The sequence below is a fragment of the Macrotis lagotis genome, chromosome 3 (genome assembly GCF_037893015.1).
Source record: "Macrotis lagotis isolate mMagLag1 chromosome 3, bilby.v1.9.chrom.fasta, whole genome shotgun sequence".
Taxonomy (NCBI): domain Eukaryota; kingdom Metazoa; phylum Chordata; class Mammalia; order Peramelemorphia; family Peramelidae; genus Macrotis; species Macrotis lagotis.
This window is the reverse complement of record NC_133660.1, coordinates 49,409,626-49,430,152: the sequence shown is the minus strand read 5'-3', so window position 1 is coordinate 49,430,152 and position 20,527 is coordinate 49,409,626. Positions and strand designations below refer to the sequence as shown.

At 37.1% G+C, this 20,527-nt stretch overlaps 1 protein-coding gene and 1 pseudogene across 5 annotated transcripts in view; both read left to right on the top strand.

Annotated features, from left to right (window-relative positions):
• Positions 1-5,100, top strand: part of UGT8 (UDP glycosyltransferase 8) — a 119,582-nt gene extending 114,482 nt beyond the window's left edge. For 3 of the 5 annotated variants that reach the window (XM_074228618.1, XM_074228621.1, XM_074228620.1), the window contains one exon: positions 1,605-5,099. In XM_074228618.1, the coding sequence (XP_074084719.1) occupies positions 1,605-1,968 (364 nt within the window). In that variant the 3' untranslated portion in view covers positions 1,969-5,099. Of the gene's footprint in view, positions 1-1,604 lie in introns of all 5 variants that reach the window. The other 2 variants (XM_074228622.1, XM_074228619.1) reach the window with 1 other exon arrangement.
• LOC141519113 (putative Polycomb group protein ASXL2 pseudogene) lies at positions 4,146-10,986 on the top strand (annotated as a pseudogene).
• Positions 10,987-20,527: the final 9,541 nt, after the last annotated feature.

Sequence of the window (20,527 nt, the reverse complement as noted above, 5' to 3'; positions counted from 1 at the left end):
AGTGTCTTGTTCGTGGAACAGCCAGGAGGCCAGTGTCACTGGATGAAAGAGCATGTGTCAGGGAGTAAGAGGTGGGGAGACTGGAAAGGTGTAGGAGTAGAAGTGCAATTATGGAGAACTTTGAATGTGAAATAGAGTTTTTTATTTGATCCTAGAGTTGATTATTAGCTATTGAAGTTTATGGGGGGAAGGGAGAATAAGTTGGAGATGAGGGGTATTGACATGGACAGACCTATGTTTTAGAAAAAATATCACTGGAGATTGGATTGAAGTAATTCAGGTGTGAGATGATTAGCATCTGTGAGAGGAGAGAAGGGGAGAAATTAGATTAGATCAGGGAGGGGGTAGAAGGAAATGATGACTTTTAGGTTGTGAGGCTGAAGGACTGGGAGGATGATGCTGCCCTCCACAGTGATAAGGAAGTTAGGAGGGGGGGAATATTTGAGATATCTGAAATGAATTTGGAGATGCATGATTGGAGGGCATCAAAGAGTTTGAAGAAGGTTAGGCAGATTTGAGAGTCATCATCACAGAGATGGTATAATAATGTATTCATAGGAATTGCAATGAGAGGTTGAAGAGAATAAAGACTGAAAAAAGGTCTTTGGATTTGGTAACCAAGATCATTGGTAAATTTGGAGAGAAATATCCAATGGAATCATAAGATATGAAGTCAGATTTTAAGTAGCTAAGAAGAGAATGGAGACTATGGTAGATGGGATCTTTTCAAGGAGCATTAGCAACAAAGGGCAGCAGAAATAGCCAGGATGGAAGGTTCAAGTGACATGTTTTTTTGGTGTTTTTTTCTTTTTTTTTTTTTTCAGTAAGAGGAAGACGTGTATTTGTAGACTGTTGAGAATAAGCCGGTAGAGAGGGAGAGACTGGAAATAAATGACAAAATGGGTACAAACAAATAATTCACAACAATTAAAAAATTGTCATGAGAATATTGTGAATAAGTAAGTTAGGCATGTTAAGAAGTTATCTCCCACCTTGAAATATCCAGAATTACAGACAAGCCAAGAAACCTATTAAGGGACCACTCACTTGTTATCTTAGTGTATGTACTACAGCTGGACTTGTTTGAACACTTTTTTGTTAGACAGAATATCATAATTGTTCCCTCTGCAAATAATGTATCTACAGAATGAGTCTTCATCCTGTTTTATCCTCTTCTCCCACACATGGTATACACATTGCTCAACTAGACAAATTTATATTATCAACATGAGAATTCCTAAGGAGGAAACCTCTTTTGCCAAGGCAGACAGTCTCCTTCTCTGAAAGTTGTACACATAGAGTTGCACAAGAAATTGAGAAGTTAAATAAGTTACACAGGGTTAACCACAGCCTAGTATTTGTCAGAGGCATGGCTTGAATCTACGTCTTCCTGACTAAGATCAGTTCTCCATCCAATAAGCCACCTTTACTCTCATAATCATATGATCATGAATTATATAATCATGAGTCATATATATAATACATCAATACAATACATACGGTCATGAATCATATGTATCAAATTTATATTCTCTATTATCCATTCAAGGATGTGGGATATTAACGTTTTAAACATTGTTTTCTTCTCACTTATTACCACTTAGCTATCGTGCACGTGCGCAGAAGTTATCAGAAATTCACAAGGATCAACCTAGTCACCCTGTTAATCGAACTGTTTATTGGATTGATTACATTCTCCGTCATAATGGAGCACACCACCTACGGGCTGCTGTCCACCGCATCTCTTTCTCTCAGTATTTTTTACTGGATATCTTCTTTGTATTGTCACTGGGTGCTGCCTTACTTTACTTCATTTTGTCAAGGATGGTCAAATTCACCTACAAACAAAGCACATGTCTCTGGTCTAGAAATGAGCATAGCGCTATTAATGGACATTACCACAATGGAATCCCCAATGGCAAGTATAAAAGAAATGGCCACATTAAACATGAGAAGAAGGTGAAATGAGCCAACCTACCTGCATTATTTTGAGGAATCAGTTCAATAGTTGAATTTTTATCACTGTAACTTAGTCTAACAGCTACTTAAAGAAAAACCTCAGTAAACAATTCTAACACCTCCCTTATATATTCTTACAGGATGAAATTCTACGGAACTAAGATGTCTTAAAAACAAAAAAGCACAAACCTAAAATGCAAAAAAATGTATTTTATTCTTAATACTGATGCAGAGAGGTTATTTTGGCACTGAAATTTTTAGCAGCCTTAATTTTTTGAAGCAATTAAATGATCCTAAGAGTTCTTAGTTTTAAAACCAGAATGTGTATGACCAGGTAAGAAATTTTCTGTCCTCAAAAAAAGTTTCTTTAAGTTTAGTTTTTTTTTAAAATGCTTATATTTTACTTCAGAGAATTTCACCTAAATGCATATTAAATTTGTTGAAGTGTCATAACTCTTCTAAAAATGAGATTGAGAATAGGGCCATGATCCCAGAATATTCGGCACCCAGAAATTTAAACTTAGAATACTATTATGAAAGAATGTTTTCTCCCTAAACTGAGCACTGAAGGAGAAGAGGAAGTAGCAATGATCTTTTTACTATATATGAATTCTATTGACTTCTGCTATTGAAAGTGTGAAATTAAGTGAGGGTACAGATGATTGTCACATAAGAGATGTACACATGTTTTGTTTTCTTCTTGTGTTTTCCATTTACCAATAACTTCCCTCTGGACAAATTTTATGGGTTTAAAAAGAATTATTTTCAAAAAAGAACATAGACATGTTGAAAGTACATGATTAAAAAAGAAATGAAGCTCTGACAACAGCATCCTTACAGAAGGTTTGACCTTACATACATAGCATTGTGAAAGGGGGTTTCTCTCTTCCTGTCTTTCTCCATTCCTTCTTTTCTTCCTTCCTCTCTCTCTCTCTCTCTCTTTTATATTTTCTTTTTTTTTTCTTTTGGAGGGGCAGGGAATTGGTATACAAAAATATTTCAAATGTTTCCTATAATAGGATATTTATACCTAAAATTTGTTCCATTTGAACAATTCTGTATTGAAGAGAGGAAAAAATGTAAGCATCTTCTTTGCTCTTTGGTTTGGGGCACACTATCTTAATTACATCATTGCCAATATTTCATGCTCTCAAAACAGGACAAGCAGTTCTCTTAATTGGGAACTGATTTTTGACAAGATTTAAAATTAAATCCTAAGTACCATACATAAACCCCACAGAGATAATGTCTTTTCTTTTCCCAACATGATCTTCATCACCCCCTTCTTCTGGCAGTCTCTTTCAATGATTATGACTGACCTGGGACATCAACAGTATTGAATTGAGAACAGGGCAGAATAAAAGCAAAACTATCCAACATGCAGAAATCATCAAAGTCAGCAACTATATGTTTATTTTTGTGTCATTCTGTTTACTTGGTGTTTGCACTATAGATGCTGAGTGTATGCTTTATTTAAATATAGTTTTAAATCCCATGTCTCACCAAGGGAAGGGAATGGAACCATTTATCTAGTATTGTTCACTAACATGGGAAATGTTTTGAAAATTAGATAAGAGTATGGAAGAATTATCGTCATACACAGTGACGTGATATTTCATTACCAATCCACCAGGAGCCACCTTCCCATTGTGCAAGTTCATGTCACAAATAAGTTTCTGATGTACAGTGCAGACAAGTATGCTGCTTTCTGAATACTTGAAGAAATGGTGTTATAAATAAGCCTATTTGCTATGCTTTTTATCTTTTTTCCTTTTCTACATTCTTAGCATGATGGGACAATTAAAAGAACATGCTTCAGCAGAGGCAATGATTGGTGTGGTGGTAATAGGACTTAGAGTGTATGAATGAGCTGGTTTTACTGTTTTGGGTATTGAAGAAAGTAGCTAGTACAAGCACTGACCGGATGATTAAGTCTAAATTAATCTCCACTGTGATAAAACAAACAACTTAAACAATAAACATGAATTTAATAGAAAAAATGTTGTTGGTAATATGTTTTTATTTGGATGTTATTTCATAGAATTATGTGCATCCACTCCACTCTCTTCTTGCTCTCTAGATTCTCTATATATGCAAGCAGGAGTACAATTTACCTCTGCATCATGCATTGTATCTGAGGTAATTTTTGCCCTCATAAAATTGGGGGCAGATAAATGTCAAAAGACATGAACACACTTTTATATCAGAGCATCACAGAAGAAAACTACCAGGCACGGGTTTGTACTCAGCAGTTTTTGTTTCTTCATACTGATTGTTGGTTGGCTTCAATAATAGGAGTGATGTCAGAATTTGCAGTCTTGTTTTTACTCCAATAAAGTACGATATTCAAGAAGCTTGAGTTGTCTTTCCTTAGAGAAACAAGAGATTCACAAGCAAAAGAATTGTTTTTTTCCCTCCTTGCTATTACAAGGTAGTATGACATGGCAGATAGAGAGCTGTCCTGCAAATCTATGTAACTCGGAGCAAGTCATGGCCAGAGTTCAGCTGGCACCAGCCCTGGAGAGCAGATTGTTAAATTTTCTTTTATAAGGTGTAAATTGCCAAAGACAGTTGCCACTACTAGAAACTGTAAACATTCACCCCTCTGATATTGGCAAACACCAGAAATAAGGATTTGATTTAGTGTTTAGCTTAGTTTAATTTAGTTTAGTTATGGAGAGCCATTTGTTCAGATTTAGCACTATCTCTCTAAAACTGAAGTTTCAGAGAAGGTGCTGATCTATGCTGGAAGAAGGAGTTTCCTTAACTGGAAACAACAACAACAACAACAAAAAGACCAAATAGCTCAGCCCAGAGGTGCAAATGGTCATAGATAAAATAAATAAATTGAATATTTTTTTTTTAGTTTTTTTTGCAAGGTAATGGGGTTAAATGGCTTGCCCAAGGCCACACAGCTAGGTAATTATTAAGTGTCTGAGGCTGTATTTGAACCCGGGTACTCTTGATTCCAGTGCTCTATCCACTGCACCACCTAGCTGCTTCCACAGCTAAACATTCAACAATTAACACTTGAAAGTTGATTAGAGCTAGACCCAGTACAGCCCTGCTGTGGGTCAAAAATAAGGGGTTAAGAGGTGTGCGTTTCTCACCCTTCTAGATGGTAGAGGGCAAGAGAGGGAAGGAGGGATTTAAAAGTATTTAATCTTCCCCCACTTATTTTCTCTTTCACTGTTATAGCCTGGGTCTTTGGGCTCACATGAACTTCTGCATTATTTAAGCCTAGACCAAGTTTTACTCTTGTTGTTTTTTTTCAAAATTGCTTTCTTACTTAGCATGAAAGTTCTGTTGCTAATTCATTTTGTGATGTTGAGACAAGTCATATCCTTTCCCTGGGCTATAATTTTCTAGTCTTTAAAAGCAAGAATTTTGGATTAGATGAATTCTTTGGACCCTTTCAGCATTCAGTAAGAAATGAATGATAGTCATTTTATTTATAATCACCCCCAATTGGATATTCCAAGAGTTTTGCATACATGTCCTGTAAAGTACAGGGATGAGTCCAGTAAAAGATTTCTCAGACTTTTAGTTTCAGGCAGAAACGTCTTAACTCAGTCAGTTGCTATTTACTCACCTAGCATGAGCAACCTCAGGCTGGTTTTGGGAATTATTTTCTGTTATTATAATAATAAACAGTTATATAATACTTTGAGTTTAGGAAATGCTTCTAAAAATATTAACTCACTTTATCCTTAAAACAACCCTGAGAATTAGATAATATCATTTACACTTTATAGAGGAGGAAAACTAAGGCCACACAGTTGGTAAAGTGCCTGAGTCTGGATTTGAATTCAGACCTTTTGATTCCAGGACTAATACAATGTCATTACCCTATTCCAGTATTACTTTATGGAAAAATTCATTAGGGAGAAAATACTACAAAGTTTATTTAATGTTTAATTAATTTATTTTTCGATTGATTAATATTTATTTCCTCTCCATCCTACTTACTCTATCCTGACTGAAAAAAAGAAAAGCAAAACTTTATATACATAGTCAAAAAAATTTCCTACATTGACCATTTTTCAAAAAAATATCTTGCTCATCCTGCATACATGAAATCTACTGGTGAAGAGAAAAGTAGTATTCTGTATCCTTGGTCCTCTGGAATCATGGTAGGTCAGAGTTCTTAAGTCTTTCAAAGTTGTGATTTATTTCATAGGATTTCACATAAAAATTTTTTGTTTTTGTTTAATCACATTGAATACAGATAAATGATAATTGACTTAAAATAAGAAGCAGCAAATATTTTTTTCAAGTAATTCCAGGTTGATTTCCTGAAAAATGTAACTTTATTATTTTGACTATCTTTTAAATTTGTTTCCCTTTTTAGAAGTGAAGAATTTTATATCTCATTTCTGTATGTGAAAATAATGATTAAACTTGCCTGTTGGCCTTTTGTCACCTCCAAACTAAGTACTCAAAATCTTAAAATTCATTCTCTCAACTTTGAAGATAAACAATTTTGAGGTGAATGTATGGAACAAAGGACAGAAGGACTCAAGGGCTAAGCCAATATTCAACTTTATTTTTAATTTAGTTCATGAATCATACATTTATGTATTCTATCAAGTATAAAATCACATATGGACGTAAGTATTTGTAAATAGGCTAATGCTCCCCAATTTATCCTTGGCTACTTTTGAGTTCTTAAGCAAACTCTTAAGCTTTCTAAATTCTGTTGCCAAAAGTTTTCATGTAGTTACTAAAGATTGTTCCTTTCTGAAAAATTTTTGGGATCCAGAAGTGATTGTTTGACTAAGAATATAAAATTTGGGGGAGGCAGTTGTTGATTTAAAATCTGTTCTTCTAATTTCCTTATATTGACCAATTAAGAAAAATAATATTTTTAATCTGATGGCAATACACATTGGAGGCAAAATCCTGAAAGAGCTAAATTGGAAAGATGAGAGATAGACAAAAGGAGATTAGATGCCAATAATAGAAACCACCAAAATATAGAAAAACTATATAAATCCATTTTATCACCATTTTACTTCACTCAGGGATTGAAGAGACCTAATTTAAGAATAAATTGCTGTCTTACTATCTCAAAAAGAACTTGGTATAAATCAGTCTGCACAATTACTGTTTTGTCAAATTATCTATTTTGCTAGAGCCAAATTATGCCAAATCAGAGCCACTGATATAATTATAACAGGATTTTAAAAGAACAACAAAGAAAATATGAAAAAATAGCTGCACTTTTACAAAAATACAATTAATTAAGCAGTGATGATTGTGATAGTGAAAGTACGAAAGGTTTAAAAATATTTCATTCCTCATTCTAAATATGCCATTTATTTTTTTAATGCAAACTTATTGGTCCACTATTGCTTATTCTACTTTTAAAAGGCAAAATTGCTGGAATTAAAAACACCTTCTACATTTTAAATAGTGATATCCCCTGATTCAAGAGTCCAGTTCCTCAGGCCCAATTCCTCCTCCTTTGGGCCAAACTCACATTGAAGGTAGTGTCAATCTCATCTATATGTACAAGAAATCAAGGGGACAATGTAAACTTATATTTGAAACTCTTTACTCTAGAAGGTAAGTGAACTTGTCAGAAAAATATTGCTATTTTATGCATTGTGAATGATGTCCTCTAGACTATTATAAGTTAGAGAAGATTGTATTTTTATTTCCTGGATTATTCCTGATCATACATGATTTTTTTCCCTTAGATCTCTAGTTTTGACTTGATACTAAAGTTATTTGAAAAGTATTTTAAAGTCTATTCTCTTCATTTAGTGACTACACCTGTGTGGGGGGGGAAAGGGGAGAGAGATCTTTGAGGAAAAGCTGACTTCTGTTAATGTCATCACATTAAATATAAAAAATTGTAATCATATTCGTGGATATGCACCATCACACTTTATAATCTTACTTGACTCTAGGTGTATTGATATGTAGTAAAAGAAGAGGTATTTTTACAAACCCTTGACTGTCAAATCTAAAAAAAAATTCTGAGTCTACCTTTTGCATATAATGGGAAGAATTCACCCTGCATTGATAAGTAATTCCACAGTACTAGAAGCTCACATATGCCAAGGTAGGCAATCTCTTAATTCTCTGGCCTAACTTCTAGAAAAGTAAAATGCTAATGGAATATTAGGGTAGAATTTCCAGGTTATATGATTTTTTTTTCAGAAGTAGTGTTTAGCCACATAATAGATTTCTTTTCCAAAGAGCCCAGGAAATGGAAAACCAATCATAAAACCAATGGTAGAAGAAAGTCCTTAACTTAGCCACATAATAGATTTCTTTTCCAAAGAGCCCAGGAAATGGAAAACCAATCATAAAACCAATGGTAGAAGAAAGTCCTTAACTTAGCCACATAATAGATTTCTTTTCCAAAGAGCCCAGGAAATGGAAAACCAATCATAAAACCAATGGTAGAAGAAAGTCCTTAGGAGAACACTGTGAAAAGATGTCTCTCCCTCAGAGCAATGTTATCTCAACCCAGATGGTCTAAAGAGGAAATCTTTGCTCACATGAGAAGAGAGCCCCATGAGCTGGGAGAAAAGGCCATGTGTCCTTGAGAACCACTAGCACCAGCAGTTGCTTCAAACCTCTCAGCAATCCTTTCCCATCAGAGGAGAAAGGGTCCAGGTTCAAAAAGTATCACCACTCAAGATCCCAGTCTCCAGAATCTCCTATGTCCCATTTCCTGTAGGATAGATCTTTTCCAGGGTTCGTTTTCCAGCCTCTATCACTAGTCCCAACAGAAAAGGAGCCAGACCCTTGAAGACATCAAAGCGAAAGCTCAGCTGACCAAAGCCCAGCGTGGCAGCTGCCATGGCCATTGCCACTGCCACCACCGCATCAGCTTCCTCTGGGATGGGGGTACCATCCCAGGTCCTGGCCCCATAGGGGGAGAAGGAACAGCAGGAAGTGGAGGGGATCCAGGATCAGGTGGAGCCAGTGAAACTGGAAAGGGACACACTGAAACTGCCAGGAATGGAAGCGGGGAGGTATGAGAGAGCTTTTATCTGATGATACGGAGACTCAATCCCAAGTTAAGACCAAGACCCCAGGTCTGGTATCACCTCACAGTGTCTCTAGAGCACAACTACAGCAAAACACCTCCTTACCATCTAGATCTGGAGTCAGTGGAGCATGTCCAAGCAGCCCCTCACTAGTCTTCTCTACCCCCCCCAACATTAGAGAAATTGAAGAATGAAAATCCAGACTCCTCTTTGGGGATGGACAGAGTGATTCCCTATAACCCTTCACAGGTTCCCAGTAACTTCAAACAGGAAAAAGTACCTTCTCCTTCTTCAGTAAGCTCAGCAATGCACAGTAGAGTCTAGAGCTAGTTCTAGGAAGTCCATGAGTGTTGTAGCTGCAGTAGAGACAAAGACAAGTCCCAGTGCTTCTCTGGAGATTGCTCCCTTCCTCTTTGACAACTTTACTGATAGCAAACACTTTAGAAAAGCCTCTGACCCCCCTGACTGGTTTTACTGCAGCACCTACTGTATCAGCTCCATCCTCTAGCACTTTGCCAGCCTCTAGCCTTAAAGATCAAGGAGTTTCATCAAATAAAGGTGGACCCACCACACGGCCAAGGTCTAATATTTCTGCTAATAATCCTTTGGTCACCCAGGTGCTCCAAGGCAAAGATGTTACCTTGGAGCAGATACTGCCTAAGCCTCTCACCAAAGTAGAAATGAAAACTGTTCCATTGGTTACACAGGAAGAGAAAGGTACAGGATCATTACAGGAACTAGTGACAGGGGAAAGTAGTGAGAGACAGTCTCATCTGTTTACACCTCATTTGGAGAAAATCCATCAGAGTAACTGCTTACACCAGGTCCCAAGGACCCTCCATCTCTTCTCAGGAAAGCACCTGAGGGACTCTAATGTTGATCAGTATCCTTGCCAAGAAGGACTCAGTAAGGCAACTCAAGAGCAGCTCCTCCAGATGCTCATTAAAAGGGTCCAGAGACAGAACCTGCTATCAGTCTTGAAGCCCACCCAGTTCAGCCTCACTCCGGTTTCCAATTAGAGGACATCTCTACCAGCCAGAGGTTTATGCAGGGTTTTGCAGGCAGAAGCACATGCAAACCTGCCCTGTCAGGGCACTACTTAATCGACATTTCCACCTATGGCCAGGATTCAGAGAACTTTAAGAGAGCCCAGTCCATGAATTCTGAGGATCTTTTTTGTTTGAACAGCCCTCATGAAGCCTTTAAAGTGGAACATCAGGATTATAAAGGGGCTACAGCAGATGGCAGCAGCAGTAAAGACAAAGATGAGACTAGTGAAGAGAGTACTGATGATGAAGAGGAACAGATTATGGTGAAGGAGGAATCCTTAACTTCCCAGGTTTCTGGTAAGTGGGAAGGAGGCCAGAGAGCCTATAGCAGAGATACCCTTTCTGCATATGACACTAACCAACAAGAATATGAAAGCTGAAGCACAAGCCATAGGTCATGCCACTGTCTTCAAGGAGAATTTCCACCTTTTTCCTTCAGGTCAAGTATTTGATGGAAACACTGGTTAGAGATTTCATTCAGGCAGCACAGGAACAGTGACCCATGCAATAGTAGTCCTGAGCTCTATGCTACTCTTCCTCTCCCCACAGATAGTCCTATATGACAGGCTCTGCTCCTTCCACCGTTGCAAACCCCAAAACTTTATGGAAGCCCACCATAGCAGCTTGGGCCAAGCTATAGAGGCATGATCAATGTCTCTACTTCTGAGGTGGACCACAGTACTACTGTGTCAGGAATGCCTGATTGTAAGCAGGTGTCTAGCAACATGGGGGACGTCATGTCCTTAGTGACAGTCACCACCATTCCTGCTAGCCAGGCAATGAACCCAGCAGCCATGGACAGACCCTGCCTGTGCAGGCCTTCCCTGAACAAAACAGTGTATAAGATTCTCCTTCAAAATACTACTGTAGGTTGAAAGCCGTGATCATGTGCAAAGGCTGTGGTGCCTTTTGCCATGATGATTGCATTGGCCCCTCCAAATTGTGTGCCTTCCTGCCTTGTGATCCGATGAGAGGCAGACAGAGCAGAAAATGAGAGACCTTAGAAAATAAAGAAGTGGGTGGACAAGTATATAGGGAGACAAAAGTTTGTATAGATTCTTTTGAAATCACAGGAAGAAATAACTAATTTTGGTTGTCTTATTCGAGAGATAAATGTTATATAATCAGTAATACAGAATACAGTTTTTGCTTTTTAATGGAAGAGCACCTCGTTGTACAGTTAAGTCTAAGTCAAACAAGACTTTGTGAATTGTGACAAGTTTCACTTATAAAATCATGTGAAAATGTCACATTTTGTTTTAAAATTATTTTTCCAAGTGTTTAGAAGATAATGCTCTACTGTGGGCTCATGTTTTGGTTCCAGTTCACATGACTCAGAAAAGCTGGTTACTCTGGAAAAAGAAAACCACTTCCCTTCCCACCTCTCCCATATAAGTCGGGCTCAGAACAGAAGATAGAGAGGGAAAGGCCAAAGAACATGGCTCTCCATCCTAATGAAGACCTTGAAATTCTGGTTGGAGAAATCACTTGGCCTCCTTGAAGGATTCAGGCATGGGGTATACTTAGTCCCTTGTTCAATTTTGCTAAGACATTAATTTCACAAAGAGCATTGCAAACCTTTTTTTTTCCCCACCAGCTCTGGCCTGCTTTTGTTCTTGATCTCCAGGAAGCTGTGTGGCATCTGAGCACTCTGGTTGTGGATACTTGCCATTTTCCCAACCCCACCCACGTGTCCAGAGACAGCATAGTCTAGGAAAAGTTCAGCCCCTTGGGCCTGGCTGCTGTGACTGGGGTAGGACAGTGATTCCAACAATATTAATAATGAGCACTTAAGTTATTCCTGGAAGCTCTGGAGTAGGTCAGCAGCAGACATTTCAAAAAAAAAAAAGGATAGAACTTGGGCTACATTTTCTTTTGGGTATGTTTGAAATTGTGGGGGCCTCGAAGAGCAAAAAGTTATTCCTTTTTAACACTATCCTTGAAATAGCCTCTCCTTGTTTCCTCAGTCAGACACTCAGTGCTGAGCAGACAGTCCTTAGGGAAGTGACTCATGCCGCAGTTCCAGATTCTGTTAGACTCATACTGGCCTGACAGGACACTGTGGGACATGTACTAGGCTAATAATTTATATATGAATATATTTTTATGATAAAAGTCAAGGCACTTTTCATATTTTTGAAAATACCAATCTCAGTTTCTGTCTGCTCTGAAAAGTCTTAAGAGTAATGATATCTACAAATGAGAAAGGGAGTACAAAACTATAATAGAGATCTGAACCCTGGCTAAATAGAACTAGAAGTTATCATTGGCTTAGTGGACCCAGGACTGCATCCAGAATTATTTCATAAATTAAGAGTGACCTTGATTTGCAAATTGTTGAGCTGAGTACAAGGCCTGATTTCAACTGCATAAAATAGAATTATTAGTGCAACTAACAAATACAAATAGTTAGGTTCAGACTTAATAGTCAGGGTGTAGTATTTCTGAAATCCAAAACTTGTTAGAACGGAAAAGTTGAATTACATTGCAGAATAGGAGCTAGCAAGAGGTATCTATTTGTTTCCTTTCCCTTTTCCCTCAATCTCAATTAAACTCAATCCTACCTCCATACCAAACTTTTTAGGTTTTGTAAGGCAAAAGTGGTTTGCCTAAGGCCACACAGCTAGGTAATTATTAAGTATCTGAGGCTGGATTTGAACTCAGGTACTCCTGACTCCTGGGCCGGTGCTCTATCCACTGTGCCACCAAGCCACGCCCTAATGGTAATTTTTAAGAAGTCTCATAATACATCTATAACATTACAGGTCAACGTGTGTGTGTGTATAATTATAAAATGAAATGAAGCCATAACATGAAGATAGTTCTGTCTTGCACTCCATCTTTTCATTCTGTAATAGAAATTATTGAAGAACTATTTACCTAGATTACTTACAGCTTTTGTTCTTTTTAACTAAGTCTGAAACACAAGAAGTGAAGAATAGGGAAGATCTTTCCTTTCAATTCTACAGGCATTTCAAGGACTTAATCTGGGAACCTACCATTCCCTTATTCTGCCTCCGCTGATACAAAGAGGTCCTTCCCCCCAAGGAACTTAATGTTACACTGAATGATACTTTTAGCAATTTTTATTGGTAGTACCAGAGGCCAAAGAGTTTTTTAACTGAAAAAAAAAAAAAACTTTAGAGATAATTAAATTAAATCAGCTCAGTTTAAATGGAAAAAGATCCAGAGTTTGAGACTAGGTTCTAAATCAAATGGAGAGCCTGCAAAACTGTTATTCAAGCTTACATTCCCTGTAGCTAAATTCAATGGTTTTCCTATCACATCAATTTGTCACATCTACCCATATGGCCTTGGGCAAGTCACCTTTCTCTGGGCCTCATTTCATTATCTGTAAAAATCATGAGGCAGTAGAACTAACTAATATGCCTATCTCTCATATGATCAATAAGCAAACCCTACTGACTTGGCACAGGTCTAGATCAGAACCAGTTTCGACTATTTGTCTTCTGACTCCACTAGCCATGTCCCTTATCTTAGGCCTTCAGTCTTTTTCCAAATTTCACTTTCATTCACAGCACATTTCATTTGTACTTCACAGCATTTCCACTTCCTGACTTATACTGCAAGTTTTATCAACTATTGTTTTTGTTTAGCTGTCATGACCCTCTTCATGATCCCCTTTGGAATTTTCTTGGCAGAGATATTGGAGTGGTTTGCCATTTCCTTCTCCAGATAATTTTACTGATGAAGAAACTGAGGCAAATAAGGTTAAGTGACTTGCCCAGAATCACACTATTAGTAATTGCTGTGTCTGAGGTGAGATTTGAACTTTTCATGATGTCTGAAAATATTGATTCTAATTTTGTGAAAAAATTAGCATTTATAAAAATGTTAAAGGTTTTGCAAAGCACTGTCATTTTATCTGCACAGTATGAGATAGTTACTGCTATTCTGATATTACAAATAAGGAAACTGAGGCAGGCAAATGAATTAGTCATGGATAATTATATATATAAGATTTCAACCTAAATTGTCCTGATTCCAGGTCCAATGGGGTCCAGGTCCAGGACTAACATTAGGAAGTATACTTTTCCATGAATCAGTTGATAATAAAATGTATATTATTATTAGGTATAAAAGAGAAAATGGCAAGATTACTTCAATACCAATGAGCCTTTAATTCTCCTGAAGTGTGTTGTGAAGAGTTCATTTTTTGCATGACCAGTCACTCTGAATCTCATATTTTACCTTTGGTTGATTTCTAGTTCTAGAATTACAGTGAGCACTTAATTTGGAAGATCAAGTTCTGAATCTTCTTCTTTACTTCTTTAGACAATGCTGATTTTGTTCCTCAACCTCTCTAGACAGTGCTGATTTTATTCCCCTACATCTAAACAATGCCGATTTTGTTCCCTTACCTCTCGACAGTGCTAATTTTGTTCCTCAAACTCTCTAGAAAGACAGTTCTGATTTTATTCCTCAACTCTCTAGTTACAGAGTGCTGATTATGTTCCCCTACCTCTCTAGGAAGACAGTACTGATTATGTTCCTCAACCTCTCTAGATAAGACAGTGATTTCCCCTACCTCTCTAGAAAGACAATGTTGATTTTTTTTCCTCACCCTCAATAGATACACAGTGCTGACTTTCTTCCTCCACCTCTCTAGAGAAACACTGCTGATTTTCTTCCTCCACCTCTCCAGACCAACAAAGCTGATTTTGTTCTTCTCCTTTTCTAGACAGTGCTGACTTTGTTGGTCCCTTTTCTGCTTTCCACCTTTAACTTTTTCAGTGGCCAGTCAAATGACCTCCTAACTAGAAAATTCTTCGCCTCTTGAAAATTTTGTTGCCCCTCTCCACATTCACAACATTTCCAGCAATACTGTTCAGAGCATCCTTGCTTCTCTGAAAACCAAGGGCAGCTAGGTGACACAGTGGAGAGAGCACTTACCTTGGAGTTAAGAGTACAAGAGTTTGAATCTAGTCTCAGACACAAGTCACTTAACCCTGATTGCCTCACATCCAGGGTCATCTCCAATCAGCCTGATTCATATTTGGCATTGAATCCAGATGACTTTGGAGGAGAAAGTGAGGCTAGTAACCTAGCACAGCCTCCCTCACTCAAATCATGTGCTTGTCATGACATCACCTCCCTGAGGTCATGGTCTTCTTCAGAAATGAAGAACAAACCTTAGTCTGCATCGTGGGCTGGCTCCAGAGAGCAGGGGAAGAGACCCTGTCATTTTAGACAGAGTCAACAAGCATCACTATGTGCCTAGTATTTGATGAGCATTGTGCTCAAAGAAAGGATCCCCAAAACTAAAATACCAAATCTATTCCCTAGAGCCAGCCATCTGAAACTCACTCCAACTCCAGCACCCTCCTCTTCTGAACTACTCATCTTTTGACTATTGTTGATTGCTTCCACAACTGCATCTATGATACATCCTCCCCATGGCTTCCAAAACACTCCGGATATATTCCTATTACAATTGAAAGTTCTTAGTTATGTGACTTGCCCATGGACACAAAGTGTAACAGAATTTGAACTCAGGACTTCCTGATTCAGGACAAAAGTTCTCTCCACTGCACCACTTAGCTGCCAGAAGTCTCTTGTAATAGAGAATCAAGCAAAATTAATGATAATTACCTCATCTGAAAGTGCATGAAATATTCTATATCTGGAGCACCTCCCAACTTCTTCTATTGCTTTTATTTAATGAACAAAATCTATTTTCTCTCCCTCTCATCCTTGGAAATAGTAGCAAAAAGAAAAATATCCTTGTAGCAAAAATGCAGTCAATCAAGCAAAACAATTTCCCATATTGGTCATTTATAATATCTATCTATTGAAATATGTAAATCTACATAGATATTATAAATATATAGTTACATACCAATATTCAAATACTGGGTAGCAAAGTGGTACAGTGAATAGAGCACCAAGCGTGAAGTCAGGAAGACTCATCTGACTTCAGACACCTAGTAGCTGTGTGATCCTGGATAAATCTCCTAACCCTGCTTGCCTCAGTTTCTCTGTAAAATGAGCTAGAGAAGGAAACGGCAAACCACTCTATTAGAAAGAAATCCTTAAATGGGGTCATGTAGTTGGACAGAACTGAAACAACTGAATAGAACTGAATAACTGGGTATCTTAACACCCAAAATCTGCAATAGCTTCTTCAAGAGGTAGATTTCATATTCCATCCATTGGAATCATGAAGGATCTAAATTAAGCAGAGTTCTTAGTTTTCAAGTTGTTTGTCTTAAAAATGTAGTTGTAGTGTTCTTGTATCATCAAATACAATTCAAAATCTTATATATATATGAGACTTTTACAGATCTTCAAAATTGCTCATTTTTCAATATTGATGCTAAAGTATGTTGCTCTAGTTTCTCACTATATCAATTTATTTTTAAAGTATTTTCAACTTTCTCTGAAAGCATCTATTTTCTCATTTCCTAAAGCACAATCATATTAATTATACCACAGTTTATTCAGCCATTCTTCAATTCATGGGGATCCCTTGAGTTTCCCATTTTGCCTCCACAAATAGAACAGCTATAAATGTTTATGTTGAATTGGTTTTAGTTGTACTTCTTTTGCCAGCTAGCATGGAGCCAGCCTTTGGCCTATCAAGGGAATTTGGATCTGATTGCCATCGCTGGATTTCTGGGCAGCCTCTCTTCCTTGCAGCAATACTAAGAGATTAGGTAACTTCATCAGGGACAAGGAGGTAAAGGAGAAAATGGTGAAGTTCAGAGGAGGTGCTAAATTGTAGAACACAGAGGCAGCCTAGAAGGAAGGAGACCTGGGTTTGAACCTTGTACAAGTACATATTAGCTGGGTGACCCTGGGCAAGTCATTTAAACTGTTATAGGCTCAATATCCTCATCTAGCAAACTAAGGAACATAATTGCCTCACAGACTTGTTAGGAGAAAAGTATTTCAAACTTTAAGACACTTTATGTAAGTGTGAGTGATAACTCATTTTAAAATGTAATTAGATGAGAAGATGAACCTCAGTCTATGGAATTTAATTTCATGGCAAACTTGACTAGAAATGTCTCTACTCTGTTTATGAAAAACTAAACATGATGCATATATATATATATATATGTATTTCAATATGTATTTCAAAATTCTTTATACCTGAGAAGAGTATTTTCTGCCTAAATCTGAAAAGCTATTCTTTTCTTTCCTCGTCATCTAAATATTCATTGCTATTCTCTCTTATCACTAGATTTGAAAAAATTCTGGAACTCTATCCTTAAAAAAAAGATTTTTTTCCAATGAAAACTGAACAAAGGAAAAGAGAAATAAGGTAATAATTTATCAAATCTATTTTAAGTTCTCTTCTCCTTTAGACCTATCTATCCTTTGATTCTCCAATCTGTCTGCCCCTCTCCTCTTTTTCATCTCCTTTTCTCTCTCTGTCTCTCTCTACATGTGTATCCACACATACATACATGATAAAGTTATTATATACATGGGAAAGTAATGTGAATATTCCTAAGGGTGATAAGCAAATTTTTGTGTAATATATTCATTACTACAAGGTGCCTGTCTTTCATGCATGTGTATATGAGTAAAATATCTACATATGTCTATATGTACATGTGTTTATATCTATATCCTTTTGTCACACACACACACACACACACACACAGACACTCTACAAGTCCACCCCTCTTTCCATCTTTCCTAGTGCTAGAGATTCATTCTCTTAGTCACCCTGAACCTTAATCTCTGAATCCTCCTTGACACCCCCTTCTAGCTCATGGTACATATCCAGTCTGTTAAACCTATCTTGTAGTTGTCCCTTCTTGACATCTTTTACCTACTTCCCCATCTCTCCACTCGCAAAGACCTTCATCCTCATTCTCCTGAACTTTTGCAATAACCTACTCAATCTGCCTGCCTCAAGACTCATCTACTCAACATCCACCCTCAAGATGACTCCTAAAGATTGTCCCAAAATGAAAGATTGATGTCATGAATATCCATCTTTATCCTTCACTCATTAAGTGCCACTGGCTCCCTATTAGCTTAAGATCAAATAGAAGTCACCCCTCCACTGATAGTTTTAATACCCATCCCAACCTGATCCCTTCCTGCCTTCTAGTCTTCATACCCTTCATCCCCTCATCATGATCTCAAAGGATTCAATTTTATTGGTCTTAATGTTCCTCATGGATGGCTGTCCTCAAGTTTCTCAACTTTGTTCTGATGACTGGTTGCCCTCCCTGTAATGCTTCCTTTTTAACCTCTACCTCTTAGAATCCCTAGCTTTTTTTTTTTTTTAATTCTCTACTCAAGTGTCACCTTCCAGGTCCTTCGTCTGCTAGTGCTTTCCCTTCCAAGGCTATCTTCCATTTACTTCAAGGACACTCAAAAAGTTACCTGAAGTCAGGGACTTTACCCTTTTGATGCTTTACTACCAGTACCTAGCACAATACCTAGAAAATAGTAGTTGCTTAATAAAAGCTTATTAGTTGATAACTGGCATAATAACTGATTTAAGTAAACAGAGGTTTAAACACATTATCATTTGAATTTCCCCCAATTTCTATTTGAATTTCCCCCCCAAAAGAAACCGAAACTAAGTGCTACTGTCATTCTTGTCCCCATTTTATAGATGATGAAACTAAGTCTTGGAAGTAACTTTGTGACTTCAATATGCTTTTTTTTAGATTTTTACAAGGCAAATAGGAGTTAAGTGGCTTGCCCAAGGCCACACAGCTAGGCAATTATTAAGTGCCTGAGGAGGGATTTGAACTCAGGTAATCCTGACTCCAGCTGCTGGTGCTCTATCCACTGCACCACCTAGCTGCCCCCAATATGCTTTTAATGCATTAGTTCATTACATTCTCCAGACTACTGGGGTTTTTAGATCAGACATCCCCACATTATCACTTATCACTTAGGATATAAAACTTATAATCTTTACATTCTGGCCTCATAAATGAAATAAAGAATATGCTTTGGCTAAGTCTCCAAAAGAAATTAAACCATGTGTTCAGTTAAAATGATTGTTTTTGTCATTTAACAGACATTTACCTCTCAGTTCAAAAGTTCGGTGATCATCTCAAGATAAGAATACACATTATTGCTGTCCTCGGCAAACCATTTAGTTGCTCTTCTCTGGGGGCAACTTCCCCTAGGAGACTTTATATTTCTGAATAACTTAAATATACATTTGCATTTTGACAGCTCCATAAAAAAAGACTTGCAGGTGTATTTTATTTTCTTAATTTTAGAAAGGTTTTATTTATTTTGAGTTACACAATTTTTCCCCAATCTTGCTTCCTTCCCCCCACCCCCCACAGAAGGCAGTTTGTTAATCTTTACATCATTCCCATAGTATGCATTGATCCTTAGAATGAATGTGATGAGAGAGAAATCATGTCCTTAAGGAAGAAACATATAGTGTGTGATATAGCAGAATTATATAATAAGATAACATTTTTTAAAAATTAAAAGTAATAGTCTTTGGTCTTTATTCAAACTCCACAATTCTTTCTCAGGATACAGATGGTATTCTCCATCACAGATGTCCCAAGATTGTGCCTAATTGTTGTCCTATTGGTATGAGCAAGTCCATTAAAGTTGATCATCACTCCCATGTTGCTGTTAGGGTGTACAATGTTCTTCTGGTTATTGTAGGTCTATTTTTTTAAAATGTGTAGTTGATTCATGGGTATATGTGTATAAATACACAGCCCATTTCCCTCATTTTTTCCAACCATTTCCATTTCGAAAGCTCATGACCAAAGTCCAATCAGATAAATCTTAACATATTTATTTTGGTAAAATGAGTTCTATTGTACTAGTAGATAATTATTAACATATTACAAATGTTCTGATGATAATTTAAGGTAGGATATATTGCCATATGGAATGTCAGTTTTAAATGGTTCACTGCATAAATGATGATTTGTGGAACACAAGGATATCGAGGATTTCCCAGGATCTTTGCTTCATGTCTATTTTTTATTACAATTCAATCCAAACAACATAAAGAATTCCTCTTTCAAAATCAATTTATCTTAGATCAGAATATTTCTTTTCATGGGATTTTGAAAAAGATGATTTTAAACATAGCTATCAAAGCTTAAAACTTCAATCCACTGAAACTTGTGGGATGCTCTGTGTGTATATGAATAAAAAAGTGGTAATGTGAATATATATATATATATGTTATACATACACTTATATGTATGTTTATAGAGATATAGATGTAGATATACATGCACACATATATATTTTGTCTGTGTTGTTCAGGCATTTCAGTTGTGTCTGACTCTTCATGATTCCATTTGGGATTTTCTTGGCAGAGATAGTGGAATATTTTGCCATTTCCCTCTCCAGCTCATTTTATAGATGAAGAAATTGAGCAAACAAGGTTAAGTATATTACATAGGGAAACATAGTTAGTATCTGAGGCCAGATTTGAACTCAGGAAGACTTATCTTCCTGACCCTACACCTAGCACTATATCAATTGCTCCACCTAGCTTTTCGTTCTTGTTCTCGTTCTCTCTCTCTC